This window comes from Cyprinus carpio, chromosome B16, assembly GCF_018340385.1.
Source record: "Cyprinus carpio isolate SPL01 chromosome B16, ASM1834038v1, whole genome shotgun sequence".
In the NCBI taxonomy this organism is placed as follows: domain Eukaryota; kingdom Metazoa; phylum Chordata; class Actinopteri; order Cypriniformes; family Cyprinidae; genus Cyprinus; species Cyprinus carpio.
Window position 1 is genome coordinate 13,380,851 of NC_056612.1, and position 22,014 is coordinate 13,402,864.

At 35.4% G+C, this 22,014-nt stretch overlaps 3 protein-coding genes across 7 annotated transcripts in view; 1 reads left to right on the forward strand and 2 right to left on the reverse strand.

The window, feature by feature from the left end:
* Nucleotides 1-1,589: 1,589 nt before the first annotated feature.
* Nucleotides 1,590-5,740, reverse strand: LOC109053810 (zinc-binding protein A33). The gene is made up of 6 exons (XM_019071120.2): nt 5,128-5,740; nt 4,944-5,039; nt 4,591-4,824; nt 4,387-4,469; nt 3,026-3,141; nt 1,590-2,840 (listed from the first exon to the last, which is right to left on the reverse strand). The coding sequence occupies exons 1-6, from the start codon at nt 5,536-5,538 to the stop codon at nt 2,380-2,382; spliced, it is 1,401 nt and encodes a 466-aa protein (XP_018926665.1). The 5' UTR covers nt 5,539-5,740; the 3' UTR covers nt 1,590-2,379.
* Nucleotides 5,741-6,322: 582 nt separating this feature from the next.
* trim108 (tripartite motif containing 108) lies at nt 6,323-10,139 on the forward strand. The gene is made up of 6 exons (XM_042740855.1): nt 6,323-6,822; nt 7,062-7,157; nt 7,352-7,585; nt 7,766-7,839; nt 7,943-8,058; nt 8,911-10,139. Exons 1-6 carry the CDS (start codon nt 6,376-6,378, stop codon nt 9,447-9,449), a joined length of 1,506 nt encoding a protein of 501 aa, XP_042596789.1. The 5' UTR covers nt 6,323-6,375; the 3' UTR covers nt 9,450-10,139.
* A 50-nt stretch (nt 10,140-10,189) lies between these two features.
* LOC109053808 overlaps nt 10,190-22,014 on the reverse strand; it is a 28,625-nt gene continuing 16,800 nt past the window's right edge. For 2 of the 5 annotated variants that reach the window (XM_042740859.1, XM_042740858.1), the window contains exons 2-8: nt 20,600-20,734; nt 16,038-16,160; nt 11,986-12,300; nt 11,566-11,871; nt 10,825-10,884; nt 10,586-10,666; nt 10,193-10,451 (exon numbers count right to left, since the gene is read on the reverse strand). In XM_042740859.1, the coding sequence (XP_042596793.1) occupies nt 10,396-10,451; nt 10,586-10,666; nt 10,825-10,884; nt 11,566-11,871; nt 11,986-12,300; nt 16,038-16,056 (837 nt within the window). In that variant the 5' untranslated portion in view covers nt 16,057-16,160; nt 20,600-20,734 and the 3' untranslated portion in view covers nt 10,193-10,395. Of the gene's footprint in view, nt 10,452-10,585; nt 10,667-10,824; nt 10,885-11,565; nt 11,872-11,985; nt 12,301-13,676; nt 13,905-16,037; nt 16,432-20,599; nt 20,735-22,014 lie in introns of those variants that run through there. The other 3 variants (XM_042740857.1, XM_042740856.1, XM_042740860.1) reach the window with 3 other exon arrangements.

Below are 22,014 nucleotides of genomic sequence, written 5' to 3' on the forward strand. Positions count from 1 at the left end.
TGTATAATTCCTTTGGTTCTCCATTATGTCTAAATATATAATAAATTCATACGAGCAGTTTGTGGTTTTCTGCATTTATTGAACATTACACTGCATTTGGTCCGTTTTGCAACATGATTCAATTTAAATCACAGCACTATACATACATGCATGCTGGAGACCTTTTACCACATATGGCTGCATTCAGATATTATTTAATAATCCCTGAAGCACTTTATCCAGTAGCTTTTCTCTCCGTGACAACAAAAGCAGACTTATGTTGTTAGCAGTTAGCACTAAAGATTAGGCAGGGAAGAGCTCTGGGAGGAGCTGAGTAAATTTTGTCTCACATCACACAACAGCAGATTCGACTAGGAGCAGGCACATTTCAGATATCTTCGAATATAATTGTGACTCGTCAAAACTGAATTAGAGATATCTCTAATTACCTTTGCGTATGTGTGACGCGTCTATTGAATATATCTATGACGTAATTACAGATATCTTAAATGGAGTTTTGACTAGTCATAAAGTATTTAGAGGTATCTCTAATCAGATTTCTTACTAGTGCAATTATAATTACATATCTCATTTCTATATGATCTCTGCCTGCCCTGAAATATATCGCCTGTTCTGGATTCCCCCTCTCATCTCATCCTGTTCGGATACTGTTTACCCCTCACCTGGACCATCGCCTGTGTTTTAGATTTACCCTTTGGATTACCCTGTTTGGACATTGTTTGCCAGAGATTGACCACACCTGTTCACTGGACTTCTCTTGTGTCTTGCCCTCCATTTACCTGTTTGCCATTGTTGAACCCATGCCTGTTTTATGACCACGTCTGTAAATAAAAGCCTTGCATAGGGATCCATACATCTCTCGTCTCGTTTGCCCCATAACATTCAATGGTTTGTACCATATAATTCAGTTCTTTGTTGTCTTTGGCAAAAAACTCCAGTCCATTCTTCAGCACATCCTTTAAGATAAAAAGACTCCAGCAGACATCCTTAAAACGTCATTAAGTGCTCTTAAGTTGCATGAGTTCAGTTCTGCAAGCTTTGAAACATTTTGAGAAGAATTGATTTTATTCCTCCTTATCAGGTTTAAAAATGTGTTAAAGTTTTCCTCCATCTACATAACTCTAAGAAAACTTAAAATACCCAAAATTTTAGTACTACTATTACTATATAGATTGTTCTCAAATTATTTCACATACGATACTGTGTGAAAAAATAGTATGCTATGTTTTCTTTCTTTCTATTTTCAATCAACATTTCTCTGTACCCCCAGCACCACTTTGTGGTCCCTGGACTTCAAAATCCATGTCCTAGAGCAGGGGTGCCCAACCCTGTTCCTGGAGATGTACCTTTCTGCAGAGTTCAGTTCCAACCCTGATCAAACACAACTGAGCCAACCAATTAGGATCTGAAGGAGCACTTGATAATTACAGACAGGTGTGTTTGATCAGGGTTGGAACTGAACTCTGCAGGAAGTTAGATCTCCAGGAACAGGGTCGGGTATCTACTAGAGGTTTAATATTTACTTTAGATGTTGTCAGATTTATAGTATATTGTCACAAAGTGCTCTCAAACAAGATCCAATTGCAGCTTTTATTAAAGAATGCAAAAAGTAATCCACATCAGGGCAAAATGCAATTATGTACATCCTGTCAGCACATATAAATTTTGTCTGGTACCCAAAACCTGTTAACAAAGTTTTGTCTGGTACCAGAATCAGAGTTTTTGTCTAGTACCCAAAACATATAACATAGTACCCATATAACAATAATCACAATTTATACAACAATTACTATGCACTTAAAATGTGGTCAGATGTAGTATTCCAGGCCTTAACAGGATGAACTTTTATTCTTTCACTTAAATATTACAGATGTCTTCATCATTTTTGAATATGCCAGTTAATACATGAGCCTTTGTAGGAGCAAGGACTCCTCAGAGTATATGAACCAAAATCCCTGTACAAACATTTATTTTAAAAAAGTAGGAAATATACACACCAACATCCAGTTTAAACATGACAAGCCACATCATATGACATTTTGTTGGACAAATTGTTTATTTTGTTAGATTGTCAGCAAATCTAAATTTTGTCTGATGTTACTTAAAACCAAAGCTTTATCTGATACCCAGAATCAGAGTTTTAGTCTAGTACCCAAAACTGTATTACTGTAACAGTCTTCTACCAGCATAGGCAGACTGAGGAAGATTTATAACAATAACAAAATTGATTTATAACAATAATCACAATTTATACAATAATTATAATTTATATCAAAATTAATAGGATGACCAGACCGTTTCTCAGACTAAATGGTTTATAAATGTCACTTAAAATTTAAAGCAGGTTTAGTAAATGGAATTTTTGATTTCTATATTAATCTATTTATCTCCACACCACACTGTGTGAAGGAGAGACATATTGTCTGCATTGCAAAATACAACCTGACGTTTCTCACTGTCTACATAAACCCCGACTCTGCTGGGTATAATCTGGGTGACGATTAGGGTTTCTTCACCTGCCCTTACAGCATACAGTCTGTCATTCTTTACAGAAAGAGATATGTTCTCAAAACTTTTAGAAAACAATGTCTGCCAGACAGAACCTTTTTTCTCCTTTGGGTAAAATCGAACTGTAAGTCCATGTTCCCATCCTGCTTCAGCTCCTACATCAACCTCCCAGTACACCTGACCAGGGTGTATGTTCTCCACATAATTGTCCTTATAACCATTGTGAAACTTCTGAAATTTGGCAAAGTAATCTTCCCCTTGAGACTGCAGATGGCTCTCTTTTTTAATAGTCAGTTTCAGGTCTTTGTCTATTGTAGATGTATCTGATAGGTCTAAAGAAAAAAAGATGTCAGGAAACAAACATTCTCCAATGAAACGTAATAAATAATAAACTCATGTTTACATAAATCCGATGACCTATGAAGTGTAACAACAGAAACTCAGCAAGAAACAAAGAATGTTAAATGATGTTACATAAAACATTACTGTGTGAGATGTTGCTTTAGGCTCAACTCACCTTGTTTAACTGAGCCTAGCATGTCTCTCCAAACAATTAGTGGCAGGTCAGTTTCATAAGGGCCAAGGGTGAAGTGGTCAGAAATCACTCGAGTACCATCAAGTCTCGATTTAAATCTGTGGAAAAGAATTGTTTCAAATGTATTTAAGCTTCACAGTGCGAATGTGGTGTAGTTCATTTATAGCCTAGCTTTTAATTCTGGCAATTTATTTAAAGATTGATGATTCTGTGGTGGTCTACTAGAATAGGTTTGCAAAATTTAATGTTCAAAAAACATTATTTTTAATTCATATATGGGGTTGTTGAATCCTTGAATCTGATTGGTTGACAAATGTTCTTATCTTCTAGAATTCAATGGCTTTTACATAATTTACAGTGTTGCAGCACCTGTTTCCATCTTCTGTCTGAAAGTATTTTATTTTTTGCATCATTGATTCCTTTCATTGCTTCTTTCCTTGCATCTTAACTCCACCCCCTTTAGAATGTTAGGAAAGAATGCAAGGAAAGAAAATGAGGATGGAGGAATCGATGGAAAACCTATTTGTTTATTGGAATATATTGGAAGCTTCTCTGAAAGATTCCTCATTCTTCATTCCTTGTCTGGGTCTAAAGGGCGCTGTTCACATGAAGAGTTGCCACTTCAGAGTGTACACTTTCCATGAGGAGACAGCTTCTTAGGTCCCATCAACCTTAGTTAATAGATAAGAATTTAGGAGTGGGCCAGCTCTGGGCCAAACCCACAGTTTCCACATTTTGAAGCAGGGGTCCTTTATTGAGCCCCGCAACTGTGACAGAAGGTCACCACTGGTTGGAATCTCCCAAGGAGACCTTTCTAGGAGAGATAGTGGGTCCAAGAACCACACTGTGGGATGTGGGACTTTTGGATGTGATGTAAGCTTTGGGTGCATTGAAAATATCACAATCATTCAAAACTATTGCTGTGAAAAATATCAAACTATCATATTTAATACATGCTACTTCTACTTCTGCATAACAGCTGGTTAAGAATAAAAAGCTGAAATATAATTGTTTACTATAGCCCATAATGCGTTTCCTCCAAAAGTAATGTTGTTGTAATGTTGTAATATTGTACGTGCAGCTATTCATTCACCCATCCATTCATACATGGTCAATAAGTGAAACATGATCTTGCAGTCGTGTTATACTAAAGAAAGCACAAAGTAAATGCAGCCAAACAGACCCCTACAGGCTTCACACACAAATAAGAAGTTCATTACGACAAATTGTGACAGCTACTGTGGTGCAGTCAGCATTTCAAGTGCATACAAATTCAAAAAATTGTGGAGGACAAAAGGCAAAGCAAGCAAGAAATGTTTGTCAAAATGCATTTTACGTCTTACTTGGTTGGCAGAGCAGACTTGATGTCTTTGTTCTCACTGAGTGTGATTGTATCAACCAAAGGGAAACCCTTTTCACTCCACCACTGGAAACATTGGAAACAGTTTTGAAGCTTAATTAAATCTACCATGCAATTACTAATAAATTATAGTTCAAACATGGTACTGGTTTTTGTATTTGTGTTTAAGAGAATATAATGAATTTACCTCTAAAAACCTCTCAGGTTGGCTCATCTGTAGTCCTGACTCTAATATGGACTCCTGGTTGTTTCCATTTATTTGCAACTTTGATAAAAATGATGCATTTTGCTTCATTGTTACTTCAGCACTGCTTGCTTGTCTGTGGAGTTGCCTTACCATTTCTTCCTCTTTTTTTCTCAAGAAGTCATGCATTTTGTTAAACTGAACATGCATCTTTTCCTCAAGTCGTTTGGCCCTTTCCTGTGGATTTACATTTTAGTAATAGTAGAAGAAATGTGACAGACAGACAAAAAAGTTGAGAGTGGCAGACAAAAAACATGAGGAAACAACATCATAGTAATGTATTTTCATAACCTTACCTTAGACGTTTTGATTTCAAGCATCTGACTCAAGATCATGTCATCCATTTGTTTGTTGTCATGTAAAATAAATCTTAGTGCTTCCCTCACCACCTTCTAAATGAACAAGGGCAACAACACAATATTTTAATCTCAGTTTCATCGTGTTGCATCTTATTAGTTAAATTAATAAATAATTAACAACCTCACTGATCTCCATAGCTTCCTTTACAGGCTTGAAACTGTGTCCACAGTGTTTCTCTCCCTCCTTGCAGATGAGGCAAACCAATCTCTGGTCATTCTCACAGAAAAGTTTAAGTGGTTCCATATGCTCAGAGCACAGCATTTCTTGAGCATTCTTTGGAGTCTGTTGTCTTGTCTTGAGTTTTTGTTGTTGTAAGACATCCACAACATTTTTCAGCACTCGGTTACCTTTAAGATCCTGTCTGGTGAAGTTTTGTCTGCATTCCGGGCATTTGTGAGCACCTTCATGTGATTCCAAATAACTTGTAATACACTGTCGGCAGAAAACGTGCTCACAAGGTAAACTTACTGGATCGTTGAAGTCACTCAAACACACTGGACACATGAGGTAGAGAGAAAGTGTTGAAGCCATGTTCAACAAAAACAGAAAGCTTCACCTGTTGTAGTCAGACTAGTATGTACAGTCTTTCCTGATGGAACAATAAGGCTGCAATGTTTGGCTAGTCCTTTATTGAGTAAAAACACACCCTCTCACATCAGAGAAGAGAATGTTTTACATACTTCTGAATTCAAGAACGTTTAAAAAACACTTAAAAACAATTTAAAACAAGGTTAAATTAATTAGTATTAGTTAATGCATTAGATGTTAAGAACTGAAAAGGTGCAACAGTTTTACAGCATTTATTAGGTCACTGGTAATATATCACTATATATATCTCTCAAATCAAATATGACAAATATGACACTATATATATCTCATAACTAATATGACAAACCAATGAATAACACAGTAGCCCAGTATTGATGATAAAAAAGAAAAAAGCAGCTTAGCTGAGAACTTTGTGTTACAAATGTTGAAAATGGTTTATGGATTTTCACAACCATAATTTCTCCCTAAATACATTGGGTGATTTTTGTGGGGTGCAAAAAAGTTCAAAATATTTGTTCAGCTGTTATTATAAAAATTGCATGTAAAAGGTTGTGGATAGAAATTAACAATGGAACTGTCTTTGCTTAGTACAAGCACTGACCGAAAAGTATTTGTTCTAATACAATACTATCTGAGTCTGTATTCTATTTTGAAAGATAGGTATGTAGGTATAATGTGTGATATTCCAGTTCGGTTTCTTTCCAAGTTATATAACCTGTGGGAGGAACCCTACTTATTTATGCAAACCAAATATGAAACTGAAAGTGTTTGCTTAAGAAACAAGGTGTTGACAGAACACAGTTGAGGAAGGAAGCAAAAATGCATTCAGCTTTGTCTTTACAGATAAAGTGCTCAGTGTGCTTGAGCGATTTTACCGATCCAGTTACACTTTCTTGTGAACATTCGTTCTGCAGAAAGTGTATCACGGGCCACATGCAGGCCAGTCTGGGACCAAGCGCCTGCCCAGAATGCCAAAGTCCCTATGATGAAGAAGACCTGAAATCCAGCCGTTTATTGAGGAACATGACCTCCACTGTGAGAGAGCACCTTGTCGAGCTTAAATTGGATGAATCTACACCTAAAGAAGGAAATGCAACCTTAAAGCTTTCAGAAATGGAAGGGATGTTGATGTGTTCGGAACACGATGAGAAATTTAAACTGTTCTGTGAGACTGATCAGAAGCTGGTGTGTGTCATCTGCAGGGATGGAGACAAACATAAAGGACACGTCTTTAAACCAGTGAAAGAAGCTGCACAGATCAGCAAGGTAAACAACGCCATTTACATATGAGTCGATTCTGACTTCCTGATGAAGGCACTGCAGCTTAAAAGCTCCTTTCTTGCTTTCAAGTGTCTTTCAGCCTATGCTATTTGTGCAATGTTATTCATGGCATAATTAGGTTTCTAAATTTTAATCCAAGGCTTGTTTCATTTCAGATATTCAGAGAAGCTTCATTGTTCTTTGTCAGTGTTTTTTAAATCTGCCTGTCATGGCTTTTTCTGTAGGGGGAGCTGAAGACTGCGCTGGGTTTTCTTGCCAAAGAAAATGGACAGCTGGATTACATGATCCAACAACAGACGACTGAGATCACCAAAACTGAGGTATCAAAGTGTGTGTATGTATATGTATATATGTGTGTGTGTGTGTATATATATATATATATATATATATATACAGTGTGGTAGAATATGGGGTATATGGTAGAAATAGCTCCTCAAGGTAAGAATGAAAACACAGCAAACCACTATTTTATAGCCACAATATATGAATGTTTTTTTGTTATTTCTCTGTTTAGGATAAATCCAAAACTTTATCAGCCCGAATCTCTGCTCAGTTTAAAGAAATGCACCAGTTCTTAAGACAAAAAGAGGATGAGGTGAAGAAACAGTTGGAGGAGGAGGAGAAGAAAGTTATAGAATTCATGCAGAATAATCAGTCTGTGATAAACAGACGGTTCATGGAGAACAAAGAGAAGGAGATTATTCTGCAGTCAGCCCTGGAGATTGAGCAACCTGATCACTTTCTACAGGTCACAATTACATGACAGTGTTATTTTTAAAGGGTTCTGTTTTTTAAAGGGACAGTTTTTTTTTTTAAACAGTAATCACCATTTATTTATAATCTATTAGGATTTATTATAATGTATTACCTTTTCAATTACAGTTATGCTTTACATTGTACATAATAAATAAAGTGTATTTGTCTGCAGTGGTGGAATGAAAAAGGATTTCCAATGACAAAGAACATGAAGCAGAAAGCCGACATGACACCATCAAATATCAAGTAAATAAAGCACAGTGATGTTACAGTTATCTAGATCTGAATGATATCAGTGTGTAGGGTAGAAACGCAGCTGCGCTATGCTGACGTTCTCTATAACTTTCAGGTACACATCAAGAGTGAAAGATCTTACTGTGCTTCCCGACTCTCTCTTTCTTGGCCCTCATGAAACTCACCTGCAGTTCTTTGTGTGGAAGGAGATGCTGGGATCCATCAAACCAGGTGAACACACATTGTAAAATTCAGCTAAATCGAAACAAGATTTGCATTCATGGAAAATGCCAGCACTTGTAAAGTAAGGTGCTAAAGTTTTATGTGGGGTTAAATTTTAGACTTTGGTACTGTGCTCGTCACGATCCTGTGTTTGTCTTGTTTTCTGTCAGCTGTGTGTGAGAACTACATGCCTATTTATTTTTTTGGGGGGGGCAGATCTTTTAAACAATACAAAAATACATTAAATACTAATAATTCTACTAATTATATATTTTTAAAATCTTGTGTATAAAATCTATTAGAATTCATGAATCAATCAATCTATAAATCAATCAATAAAAAATATATATAATATAAATATTACAGTTCTAAGAACTTGGCACATAGGTTTTAAACTAGATTTCTAAAAGACCCCCTTTCTCTTTTTATTTTTAACATCCTCATTGTTATCATTGACATTTGGCAGCTTTTGTAAAGGTAGCTAAGACCCATCACAATTCACTACAAACACATCAGACATCAGTGAAAAATATGCAAATTATATCACAATGACATTCATTCAGTCACATATTGAAACTCAAACATTTTAATAATGTAAACCGACAGGCGATTTTCATACTTTAACCTTAATGTCTTAAAAAGTAAACCAAGTTTGAATGGAGGAAATCTGTAAATTTAGTGGTTTGAGGAAATAAATGTAAAAGCTACATTTTTTAATTTTTATATTATTTTATGATTTTGGGTTTAAAACAAACTGTAAACAGAACGTGTAACACAGTGTTGTCTTGTAAGAATTACTAAAACTTCTAATTCAACAAGTAATTTGTCTTTTAATAATGTTTGTGTCTGTCTGTGCTGTAGTTCCTGAGAGTCTGACCCTGAAAAATCCTGGACAGTCATACTTAAAAGTGTCTCCAGGGGGCGCCAGAATCCGACAAGCTGACAGAGTGACCGGTCTGTATAAAGACTTCAACCCTGGTACAGTTTCAGAGGAAAACTTCCAAGCTGGCCAGCACTACTGGGAAATAGAGGTCAGAGAAAAACCAGACTGGACTGTGGGAGTTAAGATGGGAGCAGAAAAACAGCTGAGTGCAGCAAAGTCAGCTGAGAGTGAGATCCTGCTCCACCTTAAACACAGTAAAGGATATGTTCTGTCCTGTGATGGAAAGGACACTACATTGAATACTCGAGACAAACCACAGAAAATAGGGTTGTATCTGGACTGTGAGAGAAAGCAGGTTTCGTTCTATAATGCTGACAACATGTCTCGCTTAGTCCAGATAAACTACAGCTCAAAGCAGCCTTGCTGTCTTACTCTGGTTCCAGGACTGTATCTGGATGGAATAAACAGCGATCCTCTCACTGTCTGCTCGTATGAGTTTAACACGGGCAAACGCTGACATGCTAGCTGCACATTTTGGAGACACTGCAATGCAAACGTCTTAGATTTGAGACATAGGGGATATCTAAGTCATCAAAGATCAGATTATAATAAAGATGTTTTGAGCTTACAGCGGCGTCTGCTAAATCACACATCATGAAAATATGAACTACAATTTAAGTTGGTTTCAATGACAAGGATAAATATTCATTCATTCTTTAAATGAATTTCTCAATTGAAGGCCAGGATGTCTGAGTTTGACCAACAAAAGAGTAATTAACAATCAGGTTTTCTTCATTTTTTACATGTATATCAGTTTTAGATGGCTTATTTCAGCTTAAAGTTATCCTGCCAAGAGATACGAGTGGTTTTCTGCTTTTCTTGTAAATGGTGTTTGATGAGCATACTTTATCTGTCTTTAATTTTATCCAGTTGCATCTGGTATATGAAATCAATAAATACTACAGTATGTTCTCTTTTATTTTATGTAAATATTACTAATTTATCCAAAATACTTAACATAAAATGATGTTGAAGCATGTTGTGGGTGGGGAGTACAATTATTTATGTATTTTCTTATTTGGGGTTAAGAGGAAACATAGGTAAGGATTTGACTCTGCACTGAAATGATCTGTAGAAAAAAAAAACATCTGTAAAATATACAGTATCATGTGAGAAATAAATTGGACTATTAAAACATTTAAAATATTATTGTAGAAGTTTAATTTATTTTAAAGATAAAAATAAAATGATAATTTATATTATGATTTTTGTGTAAACAATTATACATTTATTAAGGTACGTGTCTTGCTTTGTTGATTACTGTATTTAATATAATATTTAAAAGCAGTAGGTACAATATAGAGCACTGGAAAATGACATTAAAAGCTGTATGCAATATCCATAAACATTCAAATAAATTGTGCTGTAATCTTTATATATATAGTACATTTATAGAAGTTATTTCATTGTAATACTGTAGACATCTCTATTTCCTTTGGGTGGTGAGAGTTCTTCCTTCCTAAATAAATGAAATAAATAAATAAAAACAATTTACTGACTTCTCAAATAAGTGTTTTTTTTTCCACACTGACATAGTTGCAGATTGTTAAAGAACAATGTGAATCATCAGATTCTGTGATGTTCAAAACTCACCAGCTCTTCTTGAACAGATGATCTGAAGGAGAATCACAGTAGGAGCAGCAAACACTGCAATCTCAAAAATAATCACAATCACTGCAGGAAAGATGTGTGGACAGATGTTAGAGAAAAGAGAGGATGAATCTGTGAAACTGTAAATTGCTTATTAAAATGGTATGAAGCAATGAACAATTATTGACAAGCCGTTTTCAAATTCAGATTTTAATTTTAGTGCATGCAAAGTCATTTCATACCTCTGAATAATGGTCCAGCAGTCATAAAGACTACAGGCTCTGATGTGCTGTCAGCTGAATCTGTGTATCATGATTATTAGTTCAGTTCAAACATAATGTGACATCAATAAGACATGCATAAATACATTGTTATATTATTAACAGCAGGTATGTGTGCAGCTGAAGTCATCTCAGTGTTTGAGGTAATGATCTATATATCTACACAGTTTGGAGGAATTTAGTTCAGATGCATCGTTTTGTAGAGATGCAAAAACCAGTCATAAAGATTCATTTAATCCCCATTTGGCTTAATTGCATTATTTAATTATAAAAAGCCAGTGCAAGAGAAGTGAGAGACTGATTATGTATGTCAGTGATCATCTACCATCATGATCATGTTCATACTTTTAATTGCATCATAGTATCATAGTATTTTGCTATCTATTTACAGTAACTAAAGTGTAGACATGTAAAGCTATGAAGGCATCACTGATGATATTGCCTCCAAAATTCTGTTCAGTGATAATGGAAGTAAGTAGGACTTTGCTGAGGAACCCTTTATGCTCAGAAACGGCCCTGCTTACAATATAAATACATTATTATAAAGTTATTCACAGTTATCATTTGTATGAGAGTAAAATACAGTGAGCTGCAGCCTATAAACTTAAGTTTGTCCTGAATGAATAACATTAGTTATCAATCATGTCATGTTTCCTTATCGGAGAGTCTTCTGATACTGATTAAAGAAATTTTGTTTTTTACCTGAATACCTGACAATATATGCAGCTGAGGTCTTCACTTCGTTTCTCTGAGTAACCTGACATCTCCACTCTCTGTTGTGATCTTCATCCAGGAGTGTTGTAGTCAGAGTGCTGATACACTGTCCTGGTGGTGATATCTGATATCTGGAGTCTGCCTGCAGATTCGCACCAGCCTGATTCACCCAGATCAGCTGAACTCCATCAGCACGGACTAAAGTATCACAAGAGACTCCATCAATATACAAATGACAGAAGAGAGTCACAGAGCTGCCTGGTCTGATCTTTGACTGTGTGGATGATGGAAAGACTGAAACAGAAAATAAAACAGAGATTAAATGACTGATTTCAGTCTTTTCAGGGACAACAATACCACTGTTACAACAAATCAACATATAATCATAATATTCACAGAAACACTGACCATGAAGAAAATGCAGATAAAAACGTGCATCAGTTCCTTGTAGTTGTTCATTCACATATTGATTGCAGATGTAAAATCCATAATCTTCTTTTGTGATTTTCTTGATGTTCAGAGAGCAGTCAGGGCCCAGACTCAGTCTCTCATGTCTCTCTATATCATTCTTCTTTTCCCCTCCAGCAATCAGTTCAACTGTCTCTGAACGTCTGCTATAGATCCATGTAGTTGATGTACAGTCAGAAAGAGCATTATTACAGGGCAGACGGACATTTTCACCAGAACTGCAGAACTTGTGAGTGTCATCCACTCCAGTGGTACCTATGAATAATAATAATAATAATAATAACAATAACAATAATAATAGACAATTACAGATTGTGAGCAAACTTTGAAGCTGGCTTGAGAAAACCTATTTGCAGTGTTTTAAAAAGCTTGTAGTTTGAAGGTGTTGAGTTAAAGAAGTTTGAAAAGATAGATAGATTCTCAGAATAAGAATAATATGAAGTTTAAATAGCATTTTATTAAGTTGGCTTTCTCAAGCCAACTTAATAATAATAATAATCTGGGTTAATTACTTATGCAGATACTTTCATGATGAAATACAGTCTGTAAATACACTCTTTTTTGTCTTGTCAAACATATGAAAAAGGCAGAGCAAACTGGTGTTGAACACATGAGTTCAGGGTAGTATTGCAGAAAGCAGGGTTAACTGTTACACAAACCTCGAACTCTCTGCTGAGTAACCCAAATCTTTTTTCTTTAATCAGTTTTTTATTACTACGAAACAAATTGTATTGTTTGTAATTCATTAGTATGAATTACATTAGTATGAATGCAGATCCATGCTGTGTGAGATGAGAATAAAATAAATAGAGTAAAATAAACATTGCTTTTTGTTTTAATTGTGCTTTAGAATTAAAATAGATTGTATATAAAATATAGATAAAATATGTAATATAATATTGTGTGACCGGCTGCTCCGGTCAAATTTTGTTCAGAGAATAGGTTGCTATTGCTACATACTCTGAAAGCTATAGGAGCCAAAATTATGAAAGTGAAAGTGACGTGACATACAGCCAAGTATGGTAACCCATACTCGGAATTTGTGCTCTGCTTTTAACCCATCCAAAGTGCACACACACAGCAGTGAACACACACACACCGTAAACAAATTTATGCTGCGGCGCCGGGGAGAAGTTGGGAGTTCGGTGCCTTGCTCAAGGGCACCTCAGTCGTGGTATTGAGGGTGGAGAGAGCCCTGTACATTCACACCCCCCCACCTACAATTCCTGCCGGCCCGAGACTCGAACTCACAACCCTTGGATTGCGAGTCCGACTCTCTAACCATTAGGCCACAACTTCCCCAAAGGCAACTAAACTAACCCAGATTTGCTACATAACCTGCTTTCTGGAATACTCCAGAGTTTACTTTATAATTCCTTTAACATAAATAGAGCTTTGCAAGAGAATTTTGAGTGTGACAGCAGTATATGCACAATTCTAAACACGCATTAAGGAATAAAACAGTATTTACACCACATGACTCTGAGAAAATGACTTAATGACTTTCATTAAAATAAAACTGTACATATTTAAACATCAGACACTACGTCAGAATAATTAAACTAAATTGTTTGTATAGATGGTTGTTCACATCATCTTTTATCTTATAGATCATATGCAGATTTCCTTACCTGTGAGAAGTGAACAGAGAATGATCAGTCCCAGTAGACACATTTGACACTTTTCAGCCATTTTCTGTTTCTGTCAGTCTTTCTTTACACTATATGGTTACAGCTCTTCCCTTAAACATCATCGGCTCCTCCTGTGGGTGTTCACTTCCTCACCAACTGTTAAGTCCTGACACTTAAAAGGGGAAGTTGTGGCCTAGTGTTTAGAGAGTTTGAATCCTAACCCTAAGGTTGTGGGTTTGAGTCTCGGGCCGGCGATACCATGACTAAGGTGCCCTTGAGCAAGGCACTGAACCCCCAACTGCTCCCCAGGCGCCGCAGCATAAATGGCTGCCCACTGCTCCGGGTGTGTGTTCACGGTGTGTGTGTGTGTTCACTGCTGTGTGTGTGCACTTTGGATTGGTTAAATGCAGAGCACGAATTCTGAGTATGGGTCACCATACTTGGCTGTATATCATTTCTCTTTTCTTGTTTTTTTTTTCTCTATAAACAGCTGCATTTCACTCATGCTGATGAAGAAAAGAAGTTTCAATACAATATACTGTATACATCATAGGTGTGATTGGCAAAGGACAAAAAAGCAGGAAACTATACGGTGCACTTACCATGACTGACGATTTGTGATTTATGATTTATGAGGTCACCTGCAGGACAACTGGCAGATTACACTTTTATCTACAACGTGAGTATAATATAAGGTTTTGATTGTACTTTATTGTACTTGTTTTTTGTTTAAATGAAGGGATGAATTCCAAAAAATCTGTCAATGACTTGCTGCTGACCTGCACAAAAACTAGCCATTTATTGGGCATTTCTTGTCCTCCCAGATGTTTTGTTTTTCCTTATTTCTATGGTGTCCTTTACATCTATTAAAAATAACATCTTTATTTCCCTCTATATTTTTGAAAGGTATCTTTTCTTGTGTTTTTGTTCAGTCATTTTGTCAGTGCCTCCGCCTGTAGGTATGTGCTTTATTATAGACTTCTATGATTGCTGATCCAAAACAGATGACGACTATTAGGTTGAACGTTCAGAATACGATTCCATAGGTTATATTTCAGCACGAATTTCGCGAATGTACAGCGACTCTTAAGTAGCACGTAGAACGCGTTCATTTCAAGTAAATGTTTTGGGAAAAGCGCGTGGAATTGCGGCGAGCGTTTGTAACCTTGCACGTAGAGAGCGCTCTTCAGAGCTAATCGGTTATCGTTATCGGGAAACTCGACCCAGATCAGTTTTAAGCATTCATTAAAGTGAATCGGTTCAAAGGAGTCATTAGTTCGCAAATCGGACGTGTCATTAGTGGACAGATATGCTCATATGCTCCGCACATATAACGTTAGGCCTACTCCCAAATATATTTTTAGGTCGCACATATTAAATTTCAGGAGCATATGCGACAAAAATGTTGGCAATTTCGAGCCTTGTAGAAGCTGCTAAGCTTTCTAGCTAGAAGTAAGCAATAACCATCATGGCATTACTTTGCTAAGTTAGCCCAGAATCGTTTAACATTAATGTTATGGAATCATGACAAAAATGAATAGATTGGTTAAATTTTACTAGACCTGCATATAAAAATGAAAGACAATATATTGGATTTGATTACCTGAATCATCCGTGTTCACTGTCTTCGTCAGTCAACTGAAGCTGTTCACGTGAGTAGATGGTTGGGTGTGTGCGCATTCATAACGGTGCGCGTACACTTTGAACTTCAATCGTGACAAATGATTGGACTACTTGCGGAGTGACATGACGACATGAATTTCTTTTCTCAACACTCCTCAGCTCTGAAAGTGAACACTCGATGCGGATTGGCTTTTTTTTTTTTTTTTTTTTTTACCAACGGAGGCATTTTTGTAATCGCTCCTAATTTTGAAGATGGAGGAACACTGCTACTCAATGGACACTGATGACGTTTCAGGTAAAAGAGAACAGGGAACTGATTCCAACCCATCCACTCCGTTTAAATCTCAAAGTAGGAAAAAAGCTAAAAAATCGAGTGGAAATGATCTGACTGGTGATGTGTCTAATGGCGCTATTCTTGACGCAATTAAAGCACTCAGAGTTAAAGTGTATGCTCAGCACGAAGATATTAGCATGCAGCTGAAACAGCATAGCGCTATGATTGCAAGTGTGGCGAAAGCGGTTCAAATTAATGCGGAAGAGGTAAAAGAGTGTAAAGAGAAGGTGAGCATGTTGGAAAAGCAAGTGGAGACGCTCATCAAAAAAAAACGACAGTCTGAGAATTTGTGTTCTAGACCAGGAAAGCTACAAGAGGAGATGGTGCCTTCGCATTAGATAAATGAACGAAAACCCCAACGAGAACATTCGGGAAGATGTGATCCAACTTATTGTTAAAATTACCTGAATTCTCCTCCAACATGTATGATGCTGTAGATGTTGTGCATCGGGTGGGGAAAAAAAAGAGGCCAACAGACCCAGGGAGGTGATCGTCCTCTTTGCGCGTAGAGGAATCAGAGATGAGATCTGGAAAAGAACGAAGGATTCAGCGGTGTGCAGGGATGCTGGAATCAGAGTCGCGGAGGACCTGACAAGAGAAGATAGACTAGCAAGACGTGCATCGTGGCTGAAGATTGAACAAGCCAGGAAAGATGGATTTCGTGGACCTTTCAGGTTTCATAAATGGAAAACGTATCTCAGAAAATTAATGGGTATATGGACAGTGATTTTCACTTGATAAGTGAGATGGACGATAAGAGATGAGGGACTCTGTTATTTCGTTGAAACTTTCTTCTAGTGTTTACACAGTTTATTACATGTAATAGTTAAACATCAGAGTTAACGACTGGTTCTATGTTCTCGTTATTATCTAATGTTTCGTTTTCGTCTTTAAACTGTAGGGATCTGAAAGATTCAGTTAAAAGGAAAGGTATTTTTCTTTTTTGCAAAAGTCAAAAATCTAACTTAATTTTTCTTCAGGAAACACACTCGGAAGACTCAGACGCTCCTTTCTGGCGTAATCAATGGGGTGATGACACATTTTTTAGCCATGGCACAAATCGATCTGCGGGAGTTGCTATTTGTTTGCATAATTGTCCCGGTAAGATAATTTATCACAAAGGTGATGACGAGGGTCATTGGCTAGCAATCGTTCTCAGTTTAGACAAGTTTTTCTTTATTTTGATAAATGTGTACGGATATAATAATCCTAATCAGAATAGTAATATGCTCTTTTCAATTACAGACATTTTAAATGAGTTGAAGATTATTACAGAGTTTATTCTAATTGGAGGGGATTTTTTTATTTAACTTCAGATGAGTGGCTAGATATCCTTCCAAATTTAATTTTTTCCAGAGTCAATGACATTTTCAAAATTTTTGCTCTTCAAATCTTCTGATTGATATCTGGAGAACTCAGAATCCAGGCAGTAGACGATTTACTTGGTTTAAATCCAATGCAAATGTGAGATCAAGAATTGATTATTGGCTTGGCACTGAGGCTGTCTATAAGCATGTATATAATTGCTCTATCTCTAATGCTCCATTAACTGATCATTGTGTAATTGATTTAAGTTTAAAACAAAAGGGTGAATCTAGTAATTCTAAAGGGTATTGGAAATTTAATGCTGATCTATTAACTCAGGATGACTACTGTACTTATATAAAAAAGATTATAACTGATATTGGTAGGAAATGTATGCCAAGTGGTAGTAAATGGGAGTTTTTAAAATATAAACTTAGAGAATTTTCAATAACTTACGGGAAAAATCTTAAGAAAAAGAGATTAGCGAAAGAAATTAGTTTAATAAATGAGATTAATTTTTGCTGTTGCAAATTATTCTATCAGATGAAGATAAGAAAAAAACTTATTCATTTACATTCTTTATTAGATGAACTTTATATAACGAAGGCAAAGGGTGCATATGTGAGGTCAAGAGCAAAATGGATGGAGGAGGGGGAGAAAAATAGCTCATACTTTTGTAATCTTGAAAAAAGATGTCAATTAAGAAATGCTGTAGATAGTTTATTGATAAATCAAAATGAATGTTCTGATAACAATATTATTGCAAGAGGGGTGTTTCAGTTCTATTCAAATTTATATACTTCAGCTTACTCCAGTGATGATTCTGAACATTTCTTTAAAGAAAATAAAAAATTTTATCCCTACAGTTGAGAATTTGTTTAAAGAAATTTGTGAATCCGATTTGACCATTCAAGAATTAGATTTAGCCTTAAAAAAAAAGGAAAACTGGTAAATCTCCTGGGCCAGATGGCCTAACCTCAGACTTTTACAAGTTCTTTTGGGAAGATTTTAAAATGTTATTGTTTGAAGCACTACAAGATTGTATTATATATAATAATCTATTGCCTACTATGAAGCAGGGTCTTATTATTCTGATTCCAAAACATGGAAAAGACAAAAGGATTTTAGATAATCTACAGCCTATTACGCTCCTTAACACTGATTACAAAATATTTTCCGGAGTGATTGCTGCCAGGTTAAGGGTGGGACTTCCTCAAATAATTAGTGAGACTCAATCAGGGTTCCTTAATGGTAGATCAATTCATAACAATATTCGTTTGGTGCTTGATATCATAGATTATAGTCATTTAATTGAAAATGATGGTTTTATTTTATTTTTAGATTTCTTTAAAGCGTTTGATATGGTAGAACATCCGTTTCTTTTTCAGACACTCAGTCATTTTGGTTTTGGGCCAAAATTTATAAATATCATCGAAATGCTTTACAATGACATAAATAGTTCAGTGGCTCTTCCCAAGGGAACTTGTCCAAGATTTCAGGTGAACAGAGGCATTAGACAAGGCTGTGGGAGTTCACCTCTGTTATTTATTATGGTTGCGGAACTGCTAGCTATTCTAGTCAAAAATGAGAATATCACTGGTATTAATTTTATGGAACACCATTTTATTATAAATCAGCTTGCTGACGATACAACCCTTTTTCTAAAAGATCATATGAAATCCCATTAGCACTTCATTCTGTAGAGTGTTTTGCCAAAGCATCAGGATTAAAGCTAAATACTTCAAAATGTGTATTGATGACTATTCACAAGCTCCCTTTGACATCATTATATAATGTTTCAATTAAGAAGTAGGAGAAATATTTAAAAGATGTAGAGAGAACTGAACTGTTAAATATTGACAAAAAAAAATTGAAAAATGTAAATCAGTTATGAACTCTTGGTTACAGAGAGATATAACAATTTTCGGGAGAATATTGCTATCGAATATTGAAAGTCTTTCTAGATTAATTTACCCAGGTTTTTCATTGCCAATTTCTTCCAGAAAGATAAAAGCAATTAATAAACTTAATTTTGGTATCACTATATAAGGAAAAATTATATAATAAGAGAATATGAGGATGGTGGGTTAAAGGCAATAGATTTTGATATTATGAATGGAGTACTTAAACTCAAATGGCTTCAGTCTTTTGTTAGAAATGAGCATTTATACTGGTTTGCAATTCCATCCAGTTTGTTTAAAAAAATTGGAGGTATTAAGTTTTTTTTTTTTTACAATGTGACTTTGAGATATCTAAAATTCCACTGAAACTGTTGAATTTTCATAAACAAGTCCTCCTGTATTGGAAAATGTTGTTTAAACATAACTTCAGTCCTCATAATGTTTCCTTATGGAATAATCGTTGTATTTTATTTCAAAGAAAATCTTTATTTTTGGAGGACTGGTGGCAAAGGGGTATTTGGTCAGTGTTGCACATTATGGATAAAAATGGCTGCTTCTTTAGTTATAATGATTTCTGCACTAAATTTAATTTTAAATGTGAGGAAAAAGTTTATTTGAAACTTATTAAAAGTATTCCTTTACCATTCCTTAATATGCTAAAGGGGATTTTAACATATTCGACTATCATTCCCAAGATTTTGGACCTTAAATTAGGCAAAGTAAATTTTGCAGATGAGAAGTGTATTAATAAGTTTATAAGAAATTGTCTTATGCAGGAAAGCTATCCTAGTCCAATAAGAAGGAACTATATTTTTCAACATCTAAATAGGAAATTAGTTAATGAATTTAGATGCAAATATTTGTTATTTCCTCTTCCACCAAAATATAAAGAAGTGCACTTTAAAATTTTGTACGATATTTATCCTGATAAGGAATTTTTGAGATTAAGATTTAACATGGATTGTAATATATGTCAATTTTGTAATAAGGATGTAGAAACTGTTGAACACTTATTTCTCCATTGTTATGTGGTTAAATCGTTTTGGACTGAAGTATGTCATTGGATTAAACAAAGAATATCTCTTTTTCCATCCATTACTTGGGACATGTTGAAATTGGGAGGTCATTTGGAAGATAAAAGTGTAGACTCTGTTGTAAATTGTTTACTTCTCATATTAAAATACTTTATTCACAAATGTAAAGTTCTGAAAACAGTACCCCAGTTTAATGTTTTTAAAAAAGAGCTTGCCATGTATACAGAGGTCCTGAAAATTATAAGATGTGATAAGGCTAAGAAATTATTTGATTTGTTTAATAAGTGTGATTTTGTTTAATCCCCTACATTGTTTATGGTTGCACTAATATATTTTTATTTTATTTTATTTGGATTAATGTCTTGTTTGGTGGTTTATTTCTCTTTTATAGTATGAATAATATGAATCTCTCAGTCTGTGAGGACTTACAGTTGTGCTAATGTTTGCCTATTTTGTTTTGTTAAGATGCTTGAAATGCAAAATAATTAAAAAAAAATAATAATAATCTTTTCCCCGGCCTCCCCCTCCTCTTCTCTGTCACCTAGTGGTTGTAATTACATCAGCAGATTCGGCACATTCGTGATAGAAAAGCGGCGCTTTCCAACTCCATTAACATATTATGGTATTACAGCTGTGAAATTACAAACAAAAATACACATTCTGAGACATGAACCAAAATGAATTGTGAATTTTATAAATATTAAATAGTCCTCCTCCCATTTTCACCTCAAAATTTTTGCCTCCCCCGACGAGCCACCACCAATCTGCTCATTCAGGTTCAAGATGAGGATAAAGTGATTTATTCTTGCATCGGAGCAGCAACAGCTGGAGCTCAGAATAACTGGAATCAACTTGATGCATCTGTGAAAAAGAACCATCATAAATAAGACAAACAGTCATTAATGTGACTCGGGAAGAATGAGTTGTCTCGGGAAGTGATTTGTTCAGTCGTACATGCGAAATATCCTATAGGTTCTGTAATGGAATTAGTCAAGTAGTTCACTTGTTTCGAGTCTTTGGGTTTTTCGAATCATTCGTTCATCACGTGACAGACCCATAAGCTAAACCTATGCAGTCTGAGCCGGAAAGAGACTTAATAATAATAACCAACTCTTTATTTCCTTTGTTACAACATTCAGTGTTATGGAATAGAACCATCATGACAGAAATTCACACATTTATAAACTGTAATAAGTAAAAAGCTACAATTTAAGACCAGAAACGCATCATGTAACTGTAAGAATAAATGATAATTATAATAATGATACTACTACTAATAATAATAATAATTATGCACCCGTTTGTAAGGAAGTTTGTAAATTAACTAATTTCTCTATCCAATGCTGTCACGTCATGTGACAAAAGAACAAACAACTCGAAAGACTTGAGAGATGAACTAATCAATTCTCTTTCTGGCTCCGACTGCATAGGTTAAGTTTATGGGGCTGTCATGTGATGAATGAACGACTCAAACCCGAAGACTTGTCAGATAAGGGGTGAGGTGAGCTAATCATAGACTGAAGACACAGGCAAAAAATGAACTAATCCTTTCTGTTTCTTATAGCATTATAGTTTTGTATTGTTTGTAGTGTGATCAATGTTTGCGTAAGTAATAGATGTGTTAGGGAAGTAACACGTAACATTGTAATTACATTTTGCTAAAATGAACGAAATGACTCGAAAAAAGATTCGTTCATTTTGCTGAACGAGACTCAAATCTCTGAGTTGTTAAAATGATCCAAACTTCCCATCACTAGTTCCTGGCCGGAATGTCGATTTCTGTTTTGGTTTGTGAAACCCGCCCACTGCCAGTTTACCCAATTGTATTGCAGCACCCTGGGTTGCCAGTTGGCAGAAAACACAGCATATTTCATTTCTTTCAATGTCAAGTGTGCTCGTTCCTGTTGGTGTCATCAATCTGGCAACCTGTGTGTGTGTCAAGTTCAATATTTTGAATTTGGACTGCAATACCTATTTCAACCACTTGGTCTCAATTTTACATACAGCACCTTTAAAGTCACCATAAAATCAAAATGTAAAATTCTTATTTTTTAATGGAATACTGCAGTGTTTATTATAAATAATTTATCCGTGCACTTCATTATTATAAAAATTCATGTGCCCTCATAATATTGAATCAA

What these genes read in the sequence shown, in the direction of transcription:
- LOC109053810 (XM_019071120.2), bottom strand. Translation starts at nt 5,538, where the DNA reads ATGGCTTCAACACTTTCTCTCTACCTCATGTGTCCAGTGTGTTTGAGT. An exon ending in AAGCTATGGAGATCAGTGAG is followed by an intron (nt 5,040 to 5,127) that starts GTTGTTAATTAT and finishes TTGTTCATTTAG; the next exon opens with AAGGTGGTGAGGGAAGCACT. An exon ending in AACCTGAGAGGTTTTTAGAG is followed by an intron (nt 4,470 to 4,590) that starts GTAAATTCATTA and finishes CAATGTTTCCAG; the next exon opens with TGGTGGAGTGAAAAGGGTTT.
- trim108 (XM_042740855.1), top strand. Translation starts at nt 6,376, where the DNA reads ATGCATTCAGCTTTGTCTTTACAGATAAAGTGCTCAGTGTGCTTGAGC. An exon ending in AACCTGATCACTTTCTACAG is followed by an intron (nt 7,586 to 7,765) that starts GTCACAATTACA and finishes ATTTGTCTGCAG; the next exon opens with TGGTGGAATGAAAAAGGATT. An exon ending in GCTGGGATCCATCAAACCAG is followed by an intron (nt 8,059 to 8,910) that starts GTGAACACACAT and finishes TCTGTGCTGTAG; the next exon opens with TTCCTGAGAGTCTGACCCTG.